General features: G+C 38.0%; 1 protein-coding gene across 3 annotated transcripts; it reads left to right on the forward strand.

Annotated features, from left to right (window-relative positions):
* Positions 1–200: 200 nt before the first annotated feature.
* On the forward strand, positions 201–21,602 carry ptar1 (protein prenyltransferase alpha subunit repeat containing 1). Of its 3 annotated transcripts, XM_066711185.1 has the most exons (9): positions 201–317; positions 2,316–2,485; positions 3,368–3,418; positions 6,107–6,173; positions 6,822–6,926; positions 8,700–8,922; positions 10,486–10,793; positions 11,222–11,518; positions 21,130–21,602. In XM_066711185.1, exons 1-9 carry the CDS (start codon positions 232–234, stop codon positions 21,176–21,178), a joined length of 1,356 nt encoding a protein of 451 aa, XP_066567282.1. In that variant the 5' UTR covers positions 201–231; the 3' UTR covers positions 21,179–21,602. The 3 variants fall into 3 exon arrangements, with proteins under 3 accessions (XP_066567282.1, XP_066567281.1, XP_066567283.1); XM_066711184.1 differs by lacking the exon at positions 21,130–21,602 and having other exon boundaries at positions 11,222–17,656; XM_066711186.1 differs by lacking the exons at positions 3,368–3,418; positions 21,130–21,602 and having other exon boundaries at positions 11,222–17,656.
* Positions 21,603–22,892: the final 1,290 nt, after the last annotated feature.

The raw sequence follows: 22,892 nt of genomic DNA on the forward strand, positions 1-22,892 counted from the left end.
TGAATGACATATTCTGATTAAATCTGATCGTCTTTCAATCGTTCCCAAACTCTTTGAAAAGCGTGCATTTGTGTACTGTTGTTGTTGTTGTTGTTGTTGTTGTTGTTGTTGTTGTTGTGCTGCCTGGCCTCTCTGCACACTTCCCGTGACCTCGGCGTGACCCGGATCTAGTTAGATGGGCTGGTGACATCATCAGCGCCGCTCTGAAAAAATAAAAATACAATTAAAAAAATGGCAGAGTCGGAAGAGGAGGTGGACGTTTTGGTACAGAGAGTTGTTAAGGACATCAACAACGCATTCAAGAAAAATCCAAACATGTAAGTGTTTGTTTCCAGGACTTGAGACGAAAATATTATATTTTAAAACCAATTCGCAGGTTTATATAAAGCAGCAACTATCTGACGGTGTTTTACAGTGTGATTGTGCTCGAGGAGACTGTAATGCATTGCGATTTTGAGGTGCTCAGTTATGGTATTAATACAAATAAAGTTTAACAACAAGTGCCTCTACTGGTGTTGAAATATATACCTATATATGCTGTCTAAGCAGGTCGGACTAATTTCGCTGTGGTAGAAATCTGCTAACTGCCAGTGAAAGATTTTTGGCTTGACGAATTTGAACAGAGCCTGGGATGCACATTGTTGCACCCTACTTTTGTCTCACAGCACTCAAGTTGATTGCATATACATTACTGAAGATTATGTGAATAAAGTATTCATCTATTAAACAAATGGGTACATTAGCGCAGGGTTGATATGACGTGTATGCAAACAAGCCATATCATACACAAGACTCATAGTCATACACGTACAGACACGTGTGCAGCAGGATATGTGCATGTGTCTGTATGTGTTCGTACATTATAGTAACCCGTACAGTTTTACTTAGTATGGGTGTTGTTAGCTCCAAATTAAAACAGTGGGGGCGACCGGTTGAGTTGAGTGTGCAGTAACACTGTATTTAACTTATAGTTGTTTGAACCATGCACAGTGCCACACAATGTTTAGCTAGTGTCATATATGTATATGTGTGAAGAAAACAAAACAATAATGTAGCACCACATGCCCAGAAGACACTGTAACATGTTAGAAAACTAAAACATATACCAGTGCTGATAAACTATACAGCAGATGACAATGATATCCGGACGTGAACACTGCAGGTATCCTAATCTTTGATTGGTAGAAAACTATATCTTAAAACACATTAACTGTATAATTTTAGATATTTAGAAAAATGTACATTCATGTATGATTAATTTAGATGAGACGCACTTTCGTTGTGGAAACGTCATGCTACATTTATGTGGGATCTGTTCAATGATAGAATCAAAAATATACTTTTCACCTCAAGTTTGATTGATATTGCAGTCTGCCTTTTCTCTTTTCTGTTGGTTCCCCTTTTCTGCTAAATGTAGGCAGTTCAATGTTAGATACTAAAATGTTACTATTATACCTTTGTTGGTATTGTTGCATCATCCACTTAGATTTGTCTCAGTGTGGATTTATAGTACAGTTTATCTGTACATGTATCAATATATAAACCACTTGAATTTTCAGATTACAGCAGAGTATTCTATGGTGTAGACCTGAGAAATTGTCGGACACATCTTTGGCCAATTAATCTAAACTATTATTAGGTTTTCCCACTATGAAAATTCTACTGAATAACAAGAATGGTACCATACCTCAAAATTGTTGTTATTTTTGGTCATAATTTATTTCTTTGGCTATAAGTTTAAAAAAAATTAAGGATTATACAACTAATCAAACGGGTAATTTTAAGGCTAGAGGTTAGAGTTTGTTTGGATAAATCCATTTACTTAAATATAAAGCTTATTACCGTCTCCTGATTGAGCCTCATAAATTGTCAGTCTCACTGACGTGATTGTTCCTAATGGAACACTAAGCCACTTAGTAGAATGAATGAATGGCAATGTAAATAGAGTATAATTAATTTTGAGTAGCATTTATTTCCCTGTATTTTACACAATGTCCTGGGTTTACTTTACACTGCTGTAAATTGTATATTTTCTACAGCTCACCATTTGCTTTCCAGCATTAACTCCGTCAATGTTACTGTCTTTTAGTTTACTCTGGGAGCTTTTTGTTACTGTACAATATGTCAGCAAATGACCTAGCTTATTACCTACTTTAAATATATTTGCTTTAGTTAAATGTTATAGTTAACTTATTTTTTTACACCATACAAATATCAACCCCAATTAAAACCTGAATAATTTGATTGATGTATGTAGTGGTAGTGTTTTATTTCATGTGATTCAACTTCGTATTGGTCTGCATTTTGTTTTTCAGTGATGAAATTGGCTTAATACCTTGTCCTGAGGCCCGCTACAACCGAAGCCCCATAGTCCTTGTGGAAAATAAGCTTGGTGTGGAAAGCTGGTGTGTCAAGTTTCTTTTGCCATATGTCCACAACAAACTGCTGCTCTTCAGACAACGCAAGCAATGGCTGGACCGGGACGGTAAGCAAGCACATTTTATGGGCAGTAAAACAGGGTGTTTCTAATAATGTGATTCATAAAAAAAAAAAAAAAAAAAAAGATTAACCAATCGGTACATTAGTACATCAGTACAATTTAACAAACCCTATACCATATAACCGAGGTTTTCAATCCAGTCCTGGAGTACCCTCTGCCCTGCTGGTTTCTGTTCCAACATAGGTCTTAATTGCTTAATTGCACCCTTAATTGACCTAACAAAGCAATATACCATTCAATTAAGTAATTAAGACCTAGGCTGGAACAAAAACCAGCAGGGTAGGGGGTACTCCAGGACTGGAAATGCCATATAGAAATTTGTAAGTGAGCAGAATGGCAAATTATTAAAACTCATTGCACAACTTTTTGATCACTTTTAAAGCAGTAAATAAGATGTGGTGTTTGGGTTCTTTATTTTCTTTGTATTTTACAGAGGGTTGGTCAGGGTTTGGTCACTTACAATGACCATAAGAGAGGATTTGTGTCAAAAAAAGGTTAAGAGCTGTAAAGGGCAGTGGACTGCAGACATTGCCTAGGGATAGTAATGTGCCAGCGCTAGGAGGATACGGATGAGTTTAGACTGATGGAGCTGCTAAAGATACTGCACATGTTAGCAAAGGACAATAGCCAGGCTTTCTCAGCAATCCCAGTCTTGTTATTGATCTACATCGGGTCGGATACCAGACTTAGATACAGGTTTCCTTCTCCCTCAGCTTCCTGGAAGAATTGGAGCCAGTAATTGGTTAGACACTGTATTAAACGATCTCTCTCCTGGTCAGTTTCATCATGTTGAGCTTTGTGTCTCCAGCTTACAAATGTTTTGGTTTATGTGGCATTTAGTGCAATGGCTTTCCTTTTTATTTAAAGATCAAGAATATTTCTATGATGTGCAGCCATCACAAAACATTTCAGTTGCAGGTAGGGAGCTTTGTATATATATTTTTTTCTTTTTTGTATTATTTTGCTAAATTATTAAATAAGTGTGTTTGTGATTCCTAGGCACTGGAACCAGATTTATAAAGGACATCTTATTGAAATATTACATTTTCGATCACAAATAATAAAAAGCAGGAATTGCAACTTAATATATTAATATTTCAATTACTACAGAATTATTTATATGGTCATTTTTAGAATTCAGTGTGGCTAATATTTCTTTTTACCTGTCCATGTTGTGACAGTGTTCTTCGTAACAAGTTGGTTATGAAATTATTATTATTATTATTATTATTATTATTATTATTATTATTATTATATTAAAACTTATGTTTTTAAAATAAGTAAGGAAACATATCTCTGGTGCTTCTTTTAAATGTGAGAAGTAATTTGCTATAACTATTAGAATGGGTTGTTTTTTTATTTTACTGAAGGAATATTTGTAAATTATTTTTAATTATATTTTATACATCCACATCATTGGTAATGATAAGCCTTGATAATGTACCTAGTCATTTTTTTTTATTTTTTTTTTTACTTTCAAGTCAAACTCCATGAATTGAAGAGCTATTTATAGGAGTTTATTTTTAAGTCAGTCATTGTAGTAGTTCAGTTCTATCATGATTCCTTAAATACAATGTATTATAAATACCCTAATTAAATTCTCTCTGGGGAGGGAGGGGGAGCTGCAGAAGTAAGAACACACAGAACTGTTCAGATATATCTGTAAGGTAGTTACATAAAATGTCTGGTTTTCCTACAAACAGGAAGCACAGTAAACCACATCATCCGTGTGATATTGGTGTGATATGTTTATAGCAGCTGTTTCTCTGATACGTACAGTCCAGATGTGAAAACGCAGTGTGAGGTAAAAAAATTTGGACGCTTGCAGTGCAAGACAGATATTGCTGAAAAGACATCCATTTGTTAAATTGGCAAGACCAAAGCACAGTTGAACAGATTGTTCTAATTACTGAACTGCTTCAAGGGATGTTGATCTGGGAAAGTGATACGCATATTAGTTGTGTGGTCATATACTTTTCTATATTGAGGATGTTTTTATTTGTGTAGTGAAAGCCCAGTTTGGCAAAATTAATTAAATCGCTTTAAGATTCTGCATCCCTGGAGACAACTGTCAATCTGCGAATTTCCCTTTTCACTGCCCCAATAACAATAACAAGAAAACCCTAAATGGAACTCCCATATCAGAGTTCATGTTTGCTCTCTTCTATTTCCGCTATACAAGCCTGCCAATGTAATCATAAATAAATCTGTAAATATAACTACTGTGAGCCAAGAATGCTAGTCTCCACTTAAAATGCCAGGTCAGGGCTATCTAACCCTTTCATACTATTCTACATTGATATTGTAGCTGCAAGAGTAGATGCAGACAATTAGAAGTAACAAAGTTCTTTATTAAATCATAAACCCTACCCAACAATCAATTTCAGTTCAGTAGCTGCTTTCCATAGGGTAAATGGAAGAAGAGTGGGTGTGAATCTATGAAATAGTTTAGTTTTTCGAAGCCCTGAGTACTACTACACTGTGTGACCTTGGTATAGGGTAGTATTATTTTAACACTCTAAAGAAGAAGAGTATTACAAGCTCAGAGATCAGAGACTTACTCTACTGGTCAAAAGTTCATAGAACACCTACATTTTTCCAGTTTTTATTGAAATGTATACAGTATAATGTCTCAATGTACTCTGAAATTAAAGCATAGAACAAATAAACATTTTTTTTATTTAATAACAAATAAATCATGGACTCGTTTTGTTTAACAAAATTTTTGACTTCTTAATGCGAACTAAGTGTTTACATGTTGCTATGATAATGTAGTGAAAATGGCAGACCAGGGAGAGAGACGGCACAAGAGAGAAGAGTGTCAGGGTGCCAGCAAAGGGTTCAGGCATCACTCTGGCATTGTGTGTAATATTTAAATATAATTAAATGTAGCCTACTCATTTAAATTGGTGACTGGATAAAACGAAACTGGCTCTTGGAATTATAGTTTGATGAATTGAATGTGGTGTGTTTAATTCTAGTACTTTTCGTAGTTGTAGAGTAATGATATCTGACATTTTGTATTTCTTATCGATTATAAAAATAATCATGCATCACACCACTACTATTATCTAGTTTAAACATGGTTTTGTACATGATGAGCTCATTATATTTGAATAATCATTTTCCTAAAACAAGGGTATGTCATGAGTAAATTAGATGTTTCCTATACCAATACATAAATAAATATACATCTTCATTTGCAGTTTCATTACCTCTTAAGAAATGTGAACCACATTCTGTTTTGTGTCAACAGCTGTTTATTTATTTAGTTGATTTGTTCAAACCATATTATGTGACAATCCTCTGTCCTCGAACTGCAGGAAGTAAATGAAAAGCACTCGAGGCAGTCGTGGTACACGTCATTCACTGCTGGCTTTTCCAAACACTGAGTGAATGTCTTCAAGTCTCCTGATGTGAAGGAAGCTACTGTTATACGTGGGATAAAAAAAAAAAGAGAACGAGAAGCTGTTTGCACTGATTGTAGTGTTTATAGTCCAGGGTGGCAGGTGTCTGCTTCTATGAAATCTCTGCTCATTAAGCTCTGCAGACACCTCTATTAATTCCAGTTGGCTTGGTCTGTCACTTGATATCTTTCTCTTGCAGCGTTGATAGATATCACTTGCACATTACTGCTGCTGAATCCTGACTTCACCACTGCCTGGAATGTCAGGTATGGCACACTAAGTACATGACAGGGCCAAGGCGTGTTCCGCTCTGCACACTGTTACTTCCTCTCCCTCTCCCTCTCTCTCTCTCTCTTTCTCTCTCTTTCTCTTTCTGAGCTTAGAACAAACTAATACCACACCCATTTTTACTCCTCCCACAAGGGGGCACTTAGTCTTTCAGTATATTTTTTTCATTTCATTTCTAACTTTTCTTTCTTAAGAATTTGCATATCAAGATCATAAACAAGAAGAGCAGAACAGTATATTTTTCAAGCTGTGCTAGCCTAATTGGTTATAAGTTGAGCCCTTATTTCCCATAGGCCCAATGTTATAAATTATGGTTCTGTTCCTGGAAACCAATTTCATACACCAAAAATACCATAATTCACTATGGAAATGGAAACTAAATAAAACTGTAGTATATGCATTTAGAAATATTTACTAACTAAAAGTAAACATTGTATTATATACGGATTCTCAAAAGAAGTCAAGTTATGTCTACCTTGCACAACAAATCAGTGCAGATATTATGGAAGAAATCAAAAGAACAGTACAATTCAGAATCCTGGATATTCATTATTTAAGAGCTGTGTATACATTTGAATCTGATGAAGTGTTCAGTGCATAAATATTTTTATCTCTTGTCTTTTTAGGAAAGAACTTGTGCAGTGTGGGGCATTAAATCCAGAAAAAGATTTATACTTGGGTAAACTGGCTCTCACTAAGTTCCCTAAAAGCCCAGAAACATGGATTCACAGGTATTTATGAACATACACACACACATACATGATTAGAAAAAATATATATCTCAAAATTATACAACGTCAGCTCAGGTCGAGATGGAATATAGAAAGTCTTTGTGAGAAGGAGATTTTTTATTTGTACAGGTTATATTGCTTTATATCAGCCTTCAGAATGCCTTTACAGTGAGGGGAAAAAAGTTTTTGATCCCCTGCTGATTTTGCACGTCTGACAGAGAAATGATCAGTCTATAATTTTAATGGTAGGTGTATTTTAACAGTGAGAGACAGAATAACAACAAAAACATCCAGAAAAACGCATTTCAAAAAAGTTATAAATTGATTTGCATGTGAATGAATGCACTGTAATTGACCTTCATGTGCTGTGAGAAAAAATATACTCTGAATGTCAAATTGTCCATACATAAAGACTTTCTCTGCATCACTGCTATTTTGCACACAGGCATGCTGGAAAATGATTAATTACATTTTTTGCAAATAGTCTTTGTAAGCACTTGGCAGTGAAATGCTTTGACAGCAAAGATAGACTAATGACCCAGGACATGTAGATAAAAAAAATGTAGAAACAAGAATTTTCAATTGTTAATGACTGGAACCAAGAAAGCAACATGTCAAGTGAATTGAAAACAGTTATTGCATAAAGCATGACCTCCTTTGCTTTCTTTGAGAACTGGCTTGCCCTCAGTCTTCTAGGGGGACATTAATGGGTGCTCCGCATCAGTTATTATCTGATGATAGGATAAATAGTGTAGAAATGACTTTGACCTGGTATTTCTTTGCTTCTTTGTCAGCACAGGTACAGGATTCTAAAACATTGTTTTCAATATTGAGAAAATAATTCTGCTTTAGCTTTTTCCCATAGCGCTTATCTTTTTTTTGTAGTGTGATACATTGTCATTTCTTATTTATTTGCTTGGTTTTGTCTGTGGTCATGTTTCTGTTCATTCAAGATCATAAGCTTTAAGGTGACGTATAGGGGGGCATGCATTTCTAATTACAACTTTAATTATTATAGAAATGAAAGCTTTACATTTATTAAATCAAGCAACTGATATTAAGAAAAACATGAAAATGGATGTTGAATTTGTTAGCGACAAGTAGTACTTTTTTGGTTGTACAAAGATAATATACTTCTAATAAATTACTGCTGATCAATGTTCATTTTACTATCTGACTAGTCTAGTATTCAAAGTAATATAGTAAGAGTTTAAGCAAAATATAAAATACTTTCACAGATGACTTGATTTAAGACACCATTATGAATGAAGTCCAGGAAAGAGCAGCAGTTATTGACCCACATTTGAATCTAAAGCAAGAAGCACCAACACAGCTATTTCTGAAACAATAAAATTAAAAACACAATGGGATTAAGACCTCATAAGTGTCTGATTATTTTGTTATAAAAGCAAAGTTATAAAACAATATCGCAGACACCATGTAGTGTAGTGTAGTCCTTTACTATTAACTACAGACTGCATTGTAGAGCTACCTTGACAACACCTCTTTTAAACTTGATGAAAACTGAATGAAAATATCTGGTCAAGGCGATTTCCCCCCAATGCTCGGCCTGACTGATCGTTTGCTGTAGAAAGCATAGAAACGGTGACAGAAATTACAATAAAGAAAGTAAGTTGCTGAGGAAAAAACAAGAGCTGGCGATTGCTTCTAAAGCCCACAGCTTGATTTGAAATCCCTTTCCCTGCTCCTCACTCTGTTGCTGCGTTTCAGTGTGGCTAAGAGATGGTAACGGTGGGGAATGTGTTGTGACAGGCGCTGGGTGTTACAGCGAGTACTCCAGGAGTGCTGTCCGCAGGGCGCGGGCTGTAAGGAGCAGGGTGAGGCGGACAGGCCGGCTCAGGCTGAGCGGCTGCAGCGAGTCCTGCAGGAGGAGATGAAGGTGTGCTCTGAGGCGGCGGGCAGGTATCCCAGTAACTACAATGCCTGGTCCCACCGCATTTGGGTACTGCAGCACCTGGCCAAGGGAAACATCAAGGTACTTTCTGTGCACTTTGGCAGAGTGTCTTTGACTTAATGTTGGTCATTACTTTGGGTTCAGTTTCTCACGAATAGATCTGCATTTTCTCTCCAAATCACTGCCCCCCCCTTGATACAATTCCATGTAGTTTTATGTTCAGTGATAGTACATTAATAAACTTTTTTTTTTCCTTTCAAGGCATTGTTGTATAACCTTCTGTAATCCTATAAAGCATTTATTGTTTCCTTTTTTATCAAGGAAAAACCTAACTTCTGTAAGGGTTTAGCACAATAATTCTGTAATGATTTCTAAACAATATCTAACATCATTCTCTGGGGGAATGTCAGCTACTGTCAACCTTGCTGTGTTACAAATCACTGTAGTGTTTCTGTTGTATTCATATTTGATCTAAATGGGCCAGTACATTTATTTTGAACTGTCACTCAAAACCTGAAGTCGAGTACATCACTGGTTTTGATTACATATTGGCTTACAGGCATTACAGGAGAAAGGCTGTCCCTGCAACAACAACGATACATTTTACAAAACCAGTGAAGCTGATAGGATCACAAGGATCAGTGCACCAGAAACCTTAAATGGATCCATGGCCTGTTCTTTAACAGCATCTCTAGAATTAATTGCATACTCACATTTTCTATATAGTATCTTGGGTATAGCATATGCCAGAAGGCACAATCAAAAGATTTCAAGGTTTAAAAAAGAAAAACGGTACATTACTTTGTGCCTCTCTTTATTTTTGGCATATGCTGTTGTCAGATGATGTCTTGTTATTCCTTGTTTGGTTTCTAATGTGATCGAGGTTATTGAACCCACAGATGTAATGACAAATTATATTTTTAACTTCCCCTAATAAGAGTAGATTCCTTTAAAATTGGTGTGTTCGTTTTACAGAAACGGGGATAATGCACAAGGGTGATCATTATTTAAAATTGTATTTGAAGCATGGTAAATAATTATGGAAAGAAATGTAATTAACATTTCACCACCTCCGCAAATGATTATAGTCCAACAGTTTGCATATAGGATTTGAGCACTAATGACCAAGAGCCTTCATTTGGGAGTGCCCTGCGCATACATAGTCCCTCACCAAATTAATTGCCCATTGTCTATATTTATGTTTTAGGACCAATACCATTATACTAATGTGTATGTGTGCTGTGGTAGATAAAAAAAATTGTACTTTAACTTTATACACCTATGAATATTGTCCTGTTAAATAAGAGGTAAGATCTGCAGTTTTTCAAATTACAGCAATGTTTATGCAGCATTGTACAAACTATTGTTTAGAAGCAGATCAGTGGCTGCATTTTTTTTTACATTTTGGCCATGTAAAAGAAAAGCTTTTATAATAGGAAAACAAAGATAATTGGTTCACTATTCAATGCATCTCTGAGAAACTTAATTTCTAAGGGTCATTAGTCTTATAAGGACATATATTTTGAATATATTTTGCCAGGTAAATCTTTCAATACATATTTGCTATGATCCCAGCTTATATGGCATACATTTGAATGAGCAGAATAGACTAGAGAGAGTCAGGCATCTAACTTGTGTCTGCAGATTCTCCACGATGAACTTTCCTGTGTGAAGTACTGGGTGTCCATGCATGTGTCAGACCACAGTGGGTTCCACTACCGCCAATTCCTACTCAAGTCTCTGGTGGGAGACCCCAGCATTGTTTTGGACAAAGATACCCTTTCCCTGGCTGTCAGCTCTCCTGATGAACACTGTGCTAGCCTGTCCAAAGGAGAGGGGGTGTCTGTAGAGACCCAGAGGACAGCAGTGCCAGATCTCTTTGATGAAGAAATGCAGCTCTGCACTGACCTTATTGAATCATATCCTGGCCATGAAACACTGTGGTGTCACAGGTAAACAAAAAGGCCATTCTATTTTTTTGCCAAACATTGTGAAGCATTTACTATGTGAAAATTTAAAGACAATCTGAAAAATGTGTATGAGGTGTCTATGGATGCCTTTTGTACATGTAGGACAAGTATAAAGTGTTTTTTTTATGTTTTTTTATATAAAGACAAATGTGCTTATATATTTTACATCACATTTCTTGTGAAACATTGTGTGTCATGAAATCCATTGTTTGCTGTCGTTAAATAACAATTGAGAATTGTTTTTTCTTTGTAGGACACATTTTTGTAATGCATTTTAAACAGTTTGGGGGGTGAGAAATGCATTTTTGTTGTTGCTGTGGTCTAATAGTTCATGCAAAGACTATAAGAAACAAGGTAATCTTCAGAATGAAGGTAATTATTAGTACATTTATTTTTTTCTTGTCTCATAGACGGCACATTTTCTTCCTTTGGCATCACTGGAACAAAGAGCATTACCGTGGTTGTGGGCAGGCCTCAGTCCTTAAGAGCAGTGATGGGACATTAAACAATACGCTGAGCGAAACTACAGGGGGCAAGACTGCACAGGACATGGATGTGGATGTGGTGCTGGACGCTGGCAAGCAGGGCTACACCCAGGAGACTAAGCGGCTGAAAAGGGGTCCCTTGCAAGACTGCCACGGACTACCATCAGAGCACAGATTCATAGCAAAGGTTCTCAATGACTGCAGGAGCACAGAGCAAAGCAGGTTTGCCACCGCCTACAAGAAATGGCTAGATACTGTTATAGGTCAGTTATGACTGGGCTGGGTAGGAAGGGTATAATGCCTAATTCCCCTTCAGAATGAAAATCCATGCCAGGTTTTATGAAAAGCCGATCTATTTTTGTAGCGGTGTGCAGTTTCAGGATGCTCCAATACCTCAGGTTTCTCTGTTCTTAGAAAACACTTCGCCACTTTCACCAAATTTTCAGTCTTTCAGAAAACAAACCCGGCTGCTCATTTATGACTCTAGGACTGCTTATTTATTTATATCAGGTTTGTCTTTGATGGAAACCTCCCAGCTCAAGTAGAATTCAGTATTTTTAGGCTTATTGAAATATATTCTTCCCAGATAGAAGTATCAGTGGTGATAATAATTTTCAGTCTTCTGCACCATTTAAAAATGGACCTGAGATGTTTTTGGTTGTAAAAATAATACTAATCAAAATATGAATTTGAATCTTGAATTACTTGTTTGTGAAGAAAGATATTCAGCATATTCAGCATAAAACCATTGTGGTGTATGTTTGGGGTTAGAATAAATAAAACTTAAAAAATGTGTTGTTTATTAGCTGGTACATACCATTGAAAATCACAATTAGTCAAAAGCCTTCAGAAACATTCACAACAGTTATATAACCAAAAAAGAATTTAAAAAGTGGTAAAATGTGCATAATTCAATTTCAGATATTTAAATTGTAATAATGCAGAGAATTACAGGGGAAAAGGAAAAAGTGTTCTGAAACTAAATTAATGTATATGTAAAGACTCCCTTGATTTGGTTTGCCAAACCTAAATGGTTGATTTAAAGTGAAGGGGACAAAAAATACATCTTCCACCAAATAAGAGGTATAATTTGCAATAAGCACGATGAGTTTTTCTGTCTGTATTTAAAAATCTTTTTGACATAACTGGTTTCTGGCTGTAAAAGAGGATAAAGCATTTTCATTAAACTTGGCTATATAATTGATAGATCTGATTATGATGGTTTTAAGATCTAAAATATTATAATGGTGAATAGTGAGGATCACATTTAAGCACAATTGGTGGGCATTTACTGCTTCTTTGAGTTGAACTATTGCAAATGCATGGGTTTCCATTTGAAGGGGAATTTTGGAGTCTTAAATTTGTATTAATTTCTTAACTCTTTTAGCCAAGCTCTACGCCATTTTAACATTCTTCATGTTTTTATTCAACCTGACTATTTATTAAAGCTATAACCATGTTTACTCAAACACAGGACTTTGTTCAAACATTTTAACATGGTTTTCCTTAATATGTTTTTTTGCATTTTTGACTTCACACCTACAACTATCTTGTAATTCTAAAGATGTGCAAAACAGTCATTTTTTTAAATCTTATTTGATGTGCATAATTTACATCGTTTGTTTTATGACAAGTGTGTGCGTGTGGATATATACATATCAACAGTCCGACTCCACCAAGACACTGACCGACCAGATCAAGATTTGTCAAGGAGATAAAAAACCTGATGAAAATCATCGTGATCAAATTGTGAAGTGTAGTTTATTATTATTTAGCCACACACTTAATTGCAGCTGTGACCTACTTAAAACAAAATGTAAATCATGTTTTGCACACTCTTTATCATAGGCTAATCGATCTGTTCATATATCTATGTTATCACAGTAGTAAGAATATGTAATAAGTCTTCTTATTTAGGAATTGTTAATTTGTTTTTAGACCACCATTACCTCAGGTCTGCATATGCAAAATTAACTAGTGATCAGTAGTTGGATGAACTGTTTTAAATTTTGCTCCTTAATATATTTCCATACACAGGGATTGTGTGTGAGTTCACAGTTACATTTTTTAAATCCCTTACTTCTATTACTGGTGATGATGCACAGATCTGATACCCTGTATCTTTTGGGTTATATTGCTTCTAACACATACCGGAGTAGAAGGTGGTGATTTTATTCTTAGGAAAACACTTGTGCTGCAGCACAGATTTAGCAGTTTGAAAATATTTTTAATTTGACTACTCTCTGAAATCCTTTAGATGCAGTGTATATACACTCACCTAAAGGATTATTAGGAACACCTGTTCAATTTCTCATTAATGCAATTATCTAACCAACCAATCACATGGCAGTTGCTTCAATGCATTTAGGGGTGTGCTCCTGGTCAAGACAATCTCCTGAACTCCAAACTGAATGTCTGAATGGGAAAGAAAGGTGATTTAAGCAATTTTGAGCGTGGCATGGTTGTTGGTGCCAGACGGGCCGGTCTGAGTATTTCACAATCTGCTCAGTTACTGGGATTTTCACGCACAACCATTTCTAGGGTTTACAAAGAATGGTGTGAAAAGGGAAAAACATCCAGTATGCGGCAGTCCTGTGGGCGAAAATGCCTTGTTGATGCTAGAGGTCAGAGGAGAATGGGCCGACTGATTCAAGCTGATAGAAGAGCAACTTTGACTGAAATAACCACTCGTTACAACCGAGGTATGCAGCAAAGCATTTGTGAAGCCACAACATGTACAACCTTGAGGCGGATGGGCTACAACAGCAGAAGACCCCATCGGGTACCACTCATCTCCACTACAAATAGGAAAAAGAGGCTACAATTTGCACAAGCTCACCAAAATTGGACAGTTGAAGACTGGAAAAATGTTGCCTGGTCTGATGAGTCTCGATTTCTGTTGAGACATTCAGAGTCTGAATTTGGCGTAAACAGAATGAGAACATGGATCCATCATGCCTTGTTACCACTGTGCAGGCTGGTGGTGGTGGTATAATGGTGTGGGGGATGTTTTCTTGGCACACTTTAGGCCCCTTAGTGCCAATTGGGCATCGTTTAAATGCCACGGCCTACCTGAGCATTGTTTCTGACCATGTCCATCCCTTTATGACCACCATGTACCCATCCTCTGATGGCTACTTCCAGCAGGATAATGCACCATGTCACAAAGGTCGAATCATTTCAAATTGGTTTCTTGAACATGCCAATGAGTTCACTGTACTAAACTGGCCCCCACAGTCACCAAATCTCAACCCAATAGAGCACCTTTGGGATGTGGTGGAACGGGAGCTTCGTGCCCTGGATGTGCGTCCCACAAATCTCCATCAACTGCAAGATGCTATCCTATCAATATGGGCCAACATTTCTAAAGAATGCTTTCAGCACCTTGTTGAATCAATGCCACGTAGAATTAAGGCAGTTCTGAAGGCGAAAGGGGGTCAAACACAGTATTAGTATGGTGTTCCTAATAATCCTTTAGGTGAGTGTATATATATATATATATATATATATATATATATATAGATGAGTTATTGTCTTTACTCAGTATTTTGAGTGAGAGTGCTGCCGTGACCAGTCTTCCTCAGCTTTTGTGTTCAAATTATCCTTCAGTGTCAAATTGTCCTGTTTACTCTGCCTGTAATGGACCTCGGTTTATTAGTTTGGCACTCAATCCATGAGCTTGTATCCCATTGTGCGTAGAGCAAGAAGGCCGTGGATCTTCCTGTGTATCAAAAGTATAGCAATGAAGGGGTTACTTCTAAAGTGAACATGAATGTGTAGTACATTTAAGGGATGTGGGGTGGTTTATCATATAGAGATTACATTATGATGGTTAAATTAGATTGTTCAATTGACAAATTAATACCTACAATTAAGCCAGTCTTGCACCATATTACCTACAAACTGTGAGATCAGTGTGTTGCAATATAGATACTTTTTTTTTATTTTTTATTGTGATTGTGAACAGTGTTAAAACAAAAAAGCCTTAAACATACTGTACTTCCGTATTACTGGGAGTTTGGTATCTTTAAAATATTATAGTTGTTTAATCTTAAAAACACAACCCAGGTATTGGAAAGTGTCTGAATCGTCTGTGCTTCGTAAACATTGACTTTAAACTGACTTCTAATAGTCCATAAAGTTGTTCTAACTACATATAACACAACATTAAGACAACTCTTTACCAGTAAGTCATAGACATGCTATTACCAAAATATGAAGACCCCTACTGTACAAACTGGAAGTGATTCAGGATTTGTCGGATATGTTAATTTTGTAATCCACGTTTATGTATTTTAAGTTTTGAGACTTATGTTACTAATATCAAGTTACTAAGGTCAACTCCATGGATTACTGAATCTTCTTCACAATTTGTCTATATAAAATATAGTAAAATAAGTAATTTATACATTCAAGCTAAGAAAATACTTCTGCGTTAGGATCTGCACTGAATCCCTCCAGACGATGATGTGTGTATAGTATTTAAAAAAGGGGAGAGTTATATGAACTTTTCACATTACCACTGCATTGTGTTTTTGAACAGAGATAACTGGTTTCAGTAGTATATTTGACCTTTAGATTTCATTTAGCTACTGCTAAAGAATACTCAAATTACAACTGACATGGACTAAGTGGTATTGTGGAAACGTTACGGTACTCGAGCAGACATTTACACATAGTAGCACTTTGATTATGATTTTATGTACAATATGGCTTATTTATTTAACCAAGACCTTGCATCAAGGTTATAACTTGGAGATAAAGGTCTTATTATGATAAGATTTTGTTACTAATAATTCTTTTTTGAGATCTGATACATTTTCTCTAAAGAAAATCTTGAAATTTTAGTATGACAGCCTATGTACAGCGTCTTAATATTCAAACTACAATGTGACAACAGAGGGATAGGTATATGCCAGTCATTAAATTCCTATTGCATAGAATTCAGATCACACCCTATTACCTTTGTCGCATATCATCATTGTGAAGTGTGAGCTATGCATTTGTAGGTTATTACTAAGCCTGAGCGGTAAATGTGAAACCTGTGAAGTTTGTACAGCACACATGACAAACAGTCATCTCGTACTGCACTGGAGATAGAAGTAAGAAGCAGCTTCCTTTGACAGATGCGTTTGTTTACAGATTTTTGAAAACAAATTGCTAATAGATAATAAGTATTTGCTCAAGGAACTTAAACTGACGATACAAAGGGTCTGTTATTGATGCTTCTAGCCAATATACTAAATGTAACACTAAAACATTTGAAGGTAAATTAGTGCATCACAGTTTTTTAGTTTTTTCTTCATTTTTGAGCTCCATTAGGATAAACTGCATGATGTCTAAGTGCATAGTATGTATACATAATATATTTACCCATCATTGATTGATGATTTGGTTGTTGCCTGCTGTCATCTTTCATAAAAGGAGTATTTAGATGCACCTTGGTATGTCCTGTCTGTTATAGTGTTTGAATCCCTCTGAGATTAAAGTTTTCAGTCTTTTTGCATCTCTATATTAAATTGTTCTACTTCTTTCTTCTGAACTAGAAGGTTTATCTGTATGTTTAATATGTGCTGTGTATAATGGCAGGTATGTAGGGGGTGGAGAACCTCTGAACAGCTACAAAAAGTCTGCTCATAGGTCTGTTGAGTGGGAGAAAAAAAACAGGCCCAGTGTAAAGGAGCTGAGCAAATTTGCCAAGAAAGATCAATATGAAACTTAATTTTACATACTTTTTAACCAGTTATTTCATTTTAAAGCCATAAAACTGATATTCATGCTGATTCTGTCTGATAATCTTTGGAGGGTTTCCATTTCAACCCTGTGATAATGTTCACTGCTTTGATTTTGTTTTTAATATTGTTCTGATGTGTCCTAAAGAAGAAATATTTTGCTGTGGCAGGTAATGAATACTGCATCTGTGAATTGTGCAGCTGAACTGCCTCAGCAGATTTCACATCTTTCATTTTACAAACATTGCCTTCCATGTGTTAGCATTACTTGAACTTATCAATTAACTACCATTTGAGAAAACAGAACTTGGTAATATATACAGTTGTAATATTTGAAACAATTAGAAATCTATGCAGAATACTTATTTTATGAAGGTACGATGAGCATTAACAGATGTAGCTTTTGTGTACCTCTTTTCTAACCTGACTGGTCATTGTATTGTCTTTTATTTATTGTTCACTTGTATTCTAGAGGTAGGTGAACTCCAAGTTCAAATACAGCTTCTCATCTCTAATTAATTTTGTATTTATTTTATAGAGTAATACATTTAAGACCTGTGTTCACCTTTAGTTGTCACGTACCAGCTGCTTACCAAGTGAAATAAAGTTTTCCTTGAATTGGTTGGAATTTTGTGTTTGTGTTCTTTCTCTCATGGGAAATTCAGAGAAGGCCTGGGAATGTCATTTGTTTTCTAAATTAGCAAGAACATAATTTCTCCTCCATCACATTTGTTCCTTGACACAAGTTCCTCTGTAAACAAAACAATAGGTTATTATCATAACCCTGGTTCCCTGAAAAAGAAAGACAGCCATTACCGAATGGGAAGAGCCTTCTGATCTGCTAATTAGTGAAAACATGTACCAAAGCTACCCAATAGGGGCCCTGCTGGCAGGAGGAAGACTCGTCCGCGGCGTCTCTGAAAAGTCTCCTCCTGACTGCAGCTGCCTGCCATTTCTTCATCAGAAAGGTTGTCTGGTCGACAGTCTCCCGAAGGATAATGGCTGTCTTTCTTTTTCAGGGGACCGGGGTTATGATAACCTATCGTTCCCTTTCAAATCGAAAGACGGACATTACCAAATGGGAAGACTATACCAGAGCTGTCGTGAGTCTTGATACCTGATTTAAGCCCAATCCCATAATGACAAGTATAGCAGAGCCTCATGGTGCCTGAGGGCTAGCGGTACCTGGGTGCCCAAGCTTGGGTGCAGCCGGCCTGCCACATTGTGGCACCGTGAAATAGAGCCCACGACGTGGCCTGTCCTCTTGTTGAGTAGAATGAGATGTGTTCAGGCATGGGAACTTTAGCAGTCTCATAGGTGAGCCGGATCACGTCTGTCACCCAGTCCACCAATTGTTGTTTTGAAACCACCCTCCCCTTAGTGGTGGAACCGTAGCAGACAAACAGCTGGTCGGATTTGCAGCTGTGCGCAGTCCTCCGCATATAGCACCTCAAGGCCCGGACAGGGCAGTGTGCGTATAGTCTGCGGTCCTCGTCCGATGTATGTGGAGGGGGATTGAATGACTCCAGGACAATTGGTTGGTTTATGTGGAATGGCAACATGACCTTGGGCAGGAAGTCCCAGGCTGGAATTGTGTCCTTTATTAGTGGTCTCAAACGTCTCGCACCTTTTAGAAACTGGGTTGCCAGGGAATGTGCTCCTGGGGAGATGTTTTCAATCTTATCATGGCATGCTGAGATGGCAGCCAGATAAACCTTCAGCGTGGATGCAGATTTCCCATTTTCAAGCAGATCTTGCAGAAAGTACAGGATGCTCGATATGGGGCATGACACCAGATCCACACGTCTGTCCAGACACCAGTTCTGGAAGGTTGACCACTTATAAGTATATTGGGCCCTGGTGGAGGGGGCCCTGGCTGACTGCAGCGTTTCCACGACATTAACAGGCAGCCCCATAGATATCAGGCGGTGCCTTTCAGGGGCCAAACCCACAATTGCAGCTGTGCTGAGTTGGGGTACCACAGCAATCCTTCTGCATGTCTTAGCAAGTCCTGTCGAAGTGGAGGCTGCCATGGATCCGCACTGATCATCTGTGCCAGCGTCGCAAACCACAACTGTCTTGGCCATGGCCGACCAGAGACCGCTCCACACTCTTCTGACTCCCATCCCATTCCAGACAGCACCCCAACCTGTTCCGGAGGCGTCTGTGGTGATGACTTCCCGTCTGTGCAGGCATCTGAGGGGGGAGCCGAGGCACAGATTGATTTGATTTCTCTACCAGGACAGTGCCTGCCAGCATATTGAGGTCACTGTCAGTGGGTGGTGTTTATGTCTCGCTTGTGGGCGTTTACCCAGCGTTGTAATGGGCACATGTGCATAAGGCCCAGGGGAGAATATTCTAGGGGCCATCAGCCCCAACAGTTTTTGAAATTTGACCAGTTGGAGAGTCGATGCTCTTCTGAATGATGCCAGGCATTTCTCCAACAACTCGATTCTGACTCTGGACATGACCTGAGAGTCCAGCCTCATTCCCAAGAAGCCCACTCTGTCTGTGCGGGTTTGAGGGAGCTTTTCTATATGTGAACTGCGAGACCCAGTGCAGTCACCTGACATATGATCTCTGCTGTATGTTCCTCCGCCTGAAGCCTGGAGTCTGCGCACACCAGCCAGTCGTCCAGGTAGTTCAGGATCCTTATCCTCTTTGTCCTGAGGGGGGCCAAGGCTGCATCCATGCACTTTGAGAACGTGCAGGGAGCCAGTGAGAGGCCGAATGGCAGCACACTGAACTCGTACTCGTACGGAGAGGGGGAAGTGGACTGCACCCTTGCTGGTGAAGCCCAGGAGGAAGAGGACCGCCGTCTGTCCTGTTGTCATGGAGTGGCCCATGTGGGGGGGTCTGCGCAAAGCTGAGCCTACAGAAGAGCGGCGTGCAGAGCTTCTGCTGCAGCGGCTCATTGAGGCTCTCGACGGCGGGGAGTTCCTGGCCCTCTTACGGCGCGTGGCCTCCGTAAAGGCTGCGGAGTGTTCACAGCCCCCTTCTCCCATCAGTGCATACTGGGCATGTTCATCTCCCGGGCAGCGCACCCACTGGTCATACCCATCGTCCGAGGCCAGCTTGCCCTGCAAACCGGAACACCTGTGAAATGCCCCTTTCGGCTTCATCCCAGATAGAAATAGATCTGTCCCGATGTCGTCTTTGTCCTGACCCTCTATATACACGAACAGGCAGAAGGACTTCACCAAACCCCTCACAAGAGATACTGTCCCCCTTGATGTTGTCGATCAGAATGTCGAGTTTTGTCGACATCGAGGATCGAGAGGTCGACACAGGTGTCGGGAGGTCGACATCAAGGTCGAGAGGTCGACGGAGTAGGACAAAGGTCGACAGATGTGGTTGAACGGTCGACGAGGGATGGCCGAGAGGTGGATAGCTGTGGTCGAGGTCGACAGTCCAGGTTGGTCAAGGTTGACGGAAGGTGGTCGATGTCGAGTGGATGGTCGTGTTGTCTTCGATATGTCGGACGGTTTAGAATCCGCCGACAGAGGTCAAGACAGCGTGGATTTCTGACCAGGAGAGAAAGAGAAGGAAGCAGGATGGTCAGCCGACCAACTGCAGGAGGCTGCTCCAGCTGGACTTGTCACCCTCTCTGTCCTCTCTCCTTCCTTCACTCGAATCTGAAAAGAACGGATGGTACAGGAAGAAATAATTGTACTGCAGATCTCAATGGAGGGACCGAGGCCGGCTCTCTGCGAGACTCTCATTGCACACTTACCTCTGAAGAGAAGAATATTGAGATTTCATATGGAATCAGCCTTGGATTTTCAACAAATAAAATGATCACTGTTTTCCCTCTGTCTCTGCACATGTATTGACTTATTTCCTACCCAGAATACCCTTCCATGTGAAAACCAATTATAGATACATGCTCACATACACTCCTTTGCAACCCTCTCACTCCCCCATTTTATAGAACCAGCAACTGACTACCAGACCAATTAGCCATTTTATACCATATTTTCCACCTGTCTCAGTTTAGATTCTGATCACCACTGTACATATCCACTGTTAGATTTTCTTTTGAAACTGAAATTAACTTTTGTATTAGCCAATGGTTTATGTATGGTTTTCCTTCTTTTATAGGATTTCAATGAGATGTATTGGGCTTCTCTATCATTTTGACTGCCATTGAACATCTAAGGAGACAGACTGTCAAATGAATGCAGAGGATTTTTTTGTTGTCTATGTTAACAATCATACCTTTCATTTCTTTCCACAGTTAAAATGTCATCCACTTTTTTTTGTACCATTTCAAGTCAAAATAGGTTGGCACAAGCAGGATTTATCTTCATGGATGATCATTCTAAATTAATCTCCTTGGACCAGCACTTCACTTGAAAATAGAAAGTCCCTTGCCTTGTATGCAAACTAACCTTTCAACGACCATCTCTGATATATTGGTTTCCTTTTTCTTTTTTTCACCTGTTAAATTGACTCTATACTTTTCTGGGGGCATTCCTAATGTATTTGTTTCCAATATGTGTATCTATAAAAACAAATGAATACAGCAACACTATACAGCAACTGTTATGTTATAAAGTTGTCCAGACTCAGTACAGATTATTGTGTTTTGCTTTATTTCAGGCTTATTTTTAGCAGAATTCCTAGAATCAATTGCATGCCTTAAATTCTACCTTATTGATCCGCACAAGGAGGTTTATGTCAACATCTTCTGGGTACACACTGATATGAGTAGCCCAGGTCCTCATTACCTCATCAAGCTAGAAAACCTTTTTGCTATGGGATAGGTCAGCTACTGATTCATATCCCAGTCACAGCCATTTACCTATCTCATGTCTATTATGCATTAAGGTATTAACTTACTGTAGTCTGATGAGGAAAAATAATATATGGATTAATCTAAGTTTTCCACACTGGGCTTTATTCAATCCACCTAAAGATTAATGCCAAAAGGCCATCATTTGTATCCTATGTAGACTATTCTGGACAAAAATCTAACAATATAATATGGATGCATGTAAGCCTGATTCTAAGGCACCAAATTAAAATGGAAAAAAAATGAAACCTAATGTGGCCCAAATACATTGTAGACAGCCATTTCACAAAATAAGATTTCCAATTAATTTAAATTATAGAAATAAACTACAGTTAATTGATTTCAAGCTTCAAGTAAAATTGGCAGTGATAATTGAGTGCATCTCAATGCACATTAATGTAGCCTCCTGAAGAACAGGTTTGCTGTTTTTCATATTTGTTTATATTCTTTAACATTTGAACATGCTCAGTCTCGCTGTGGCCACAAAGCTGTGTTATGCAGATCCGCAGTTATTGTCTCCATGTTTTGTAATGGAATTCAATCTAGCATAATTCGTCCACAATTTCTAAACCTGTGTAAAGAAAATGAAATCTCCCCAGCTTCAAGATGGGATTCAGAAGCAATATTACACCTTCACACATGACAGCGGGTTACTTTTTCTCATATTAGCACTGAAGGTGTTGATGGCTAGAGGCAGTGATGAACATTTCTACAGCAAAGAAAACATTGTTATACCAGAGCTGTTTTTCAGATTGTTCCTGAAGCCCAATAAAAATGAACCCTTTAAATCTCACCAGGATTGTGGAATAAACAGTTGGTTTTGAATGCATAATAAAGAGCTTAACAGATTAGATGAACATGACACGTCTACATTCCTCCCATTACAAAACTGTAGAAAAACAGGCTTTAAATGTCCAAAAATTGCATTTTTATTCTCCTAGCAGCAGCAAGAAAGCAACTAAAAGTTGTTTATAACATTTTGTAAAAATAATTTGTGAATGTGAATATTGTATGTATCTATACCATATGTATACAAAATAATTACACATTTCTAAATACAAATGCAGAA

Source organism: Amia ocellicauda, chromosome 8, assembly GCF_036373705.1.
Source record: "Amia ocellicauda isolate fAmiCal2 chromosome 8, fAmiCal2.hap1, whole genome shotgun sequence".
Classification (NCBI taxonomy): Eukaryota; Metazoa; Chordata; class Actinopteri; order Amiiformes; family Amiidae; genus Amia; species Amia ocellicauda.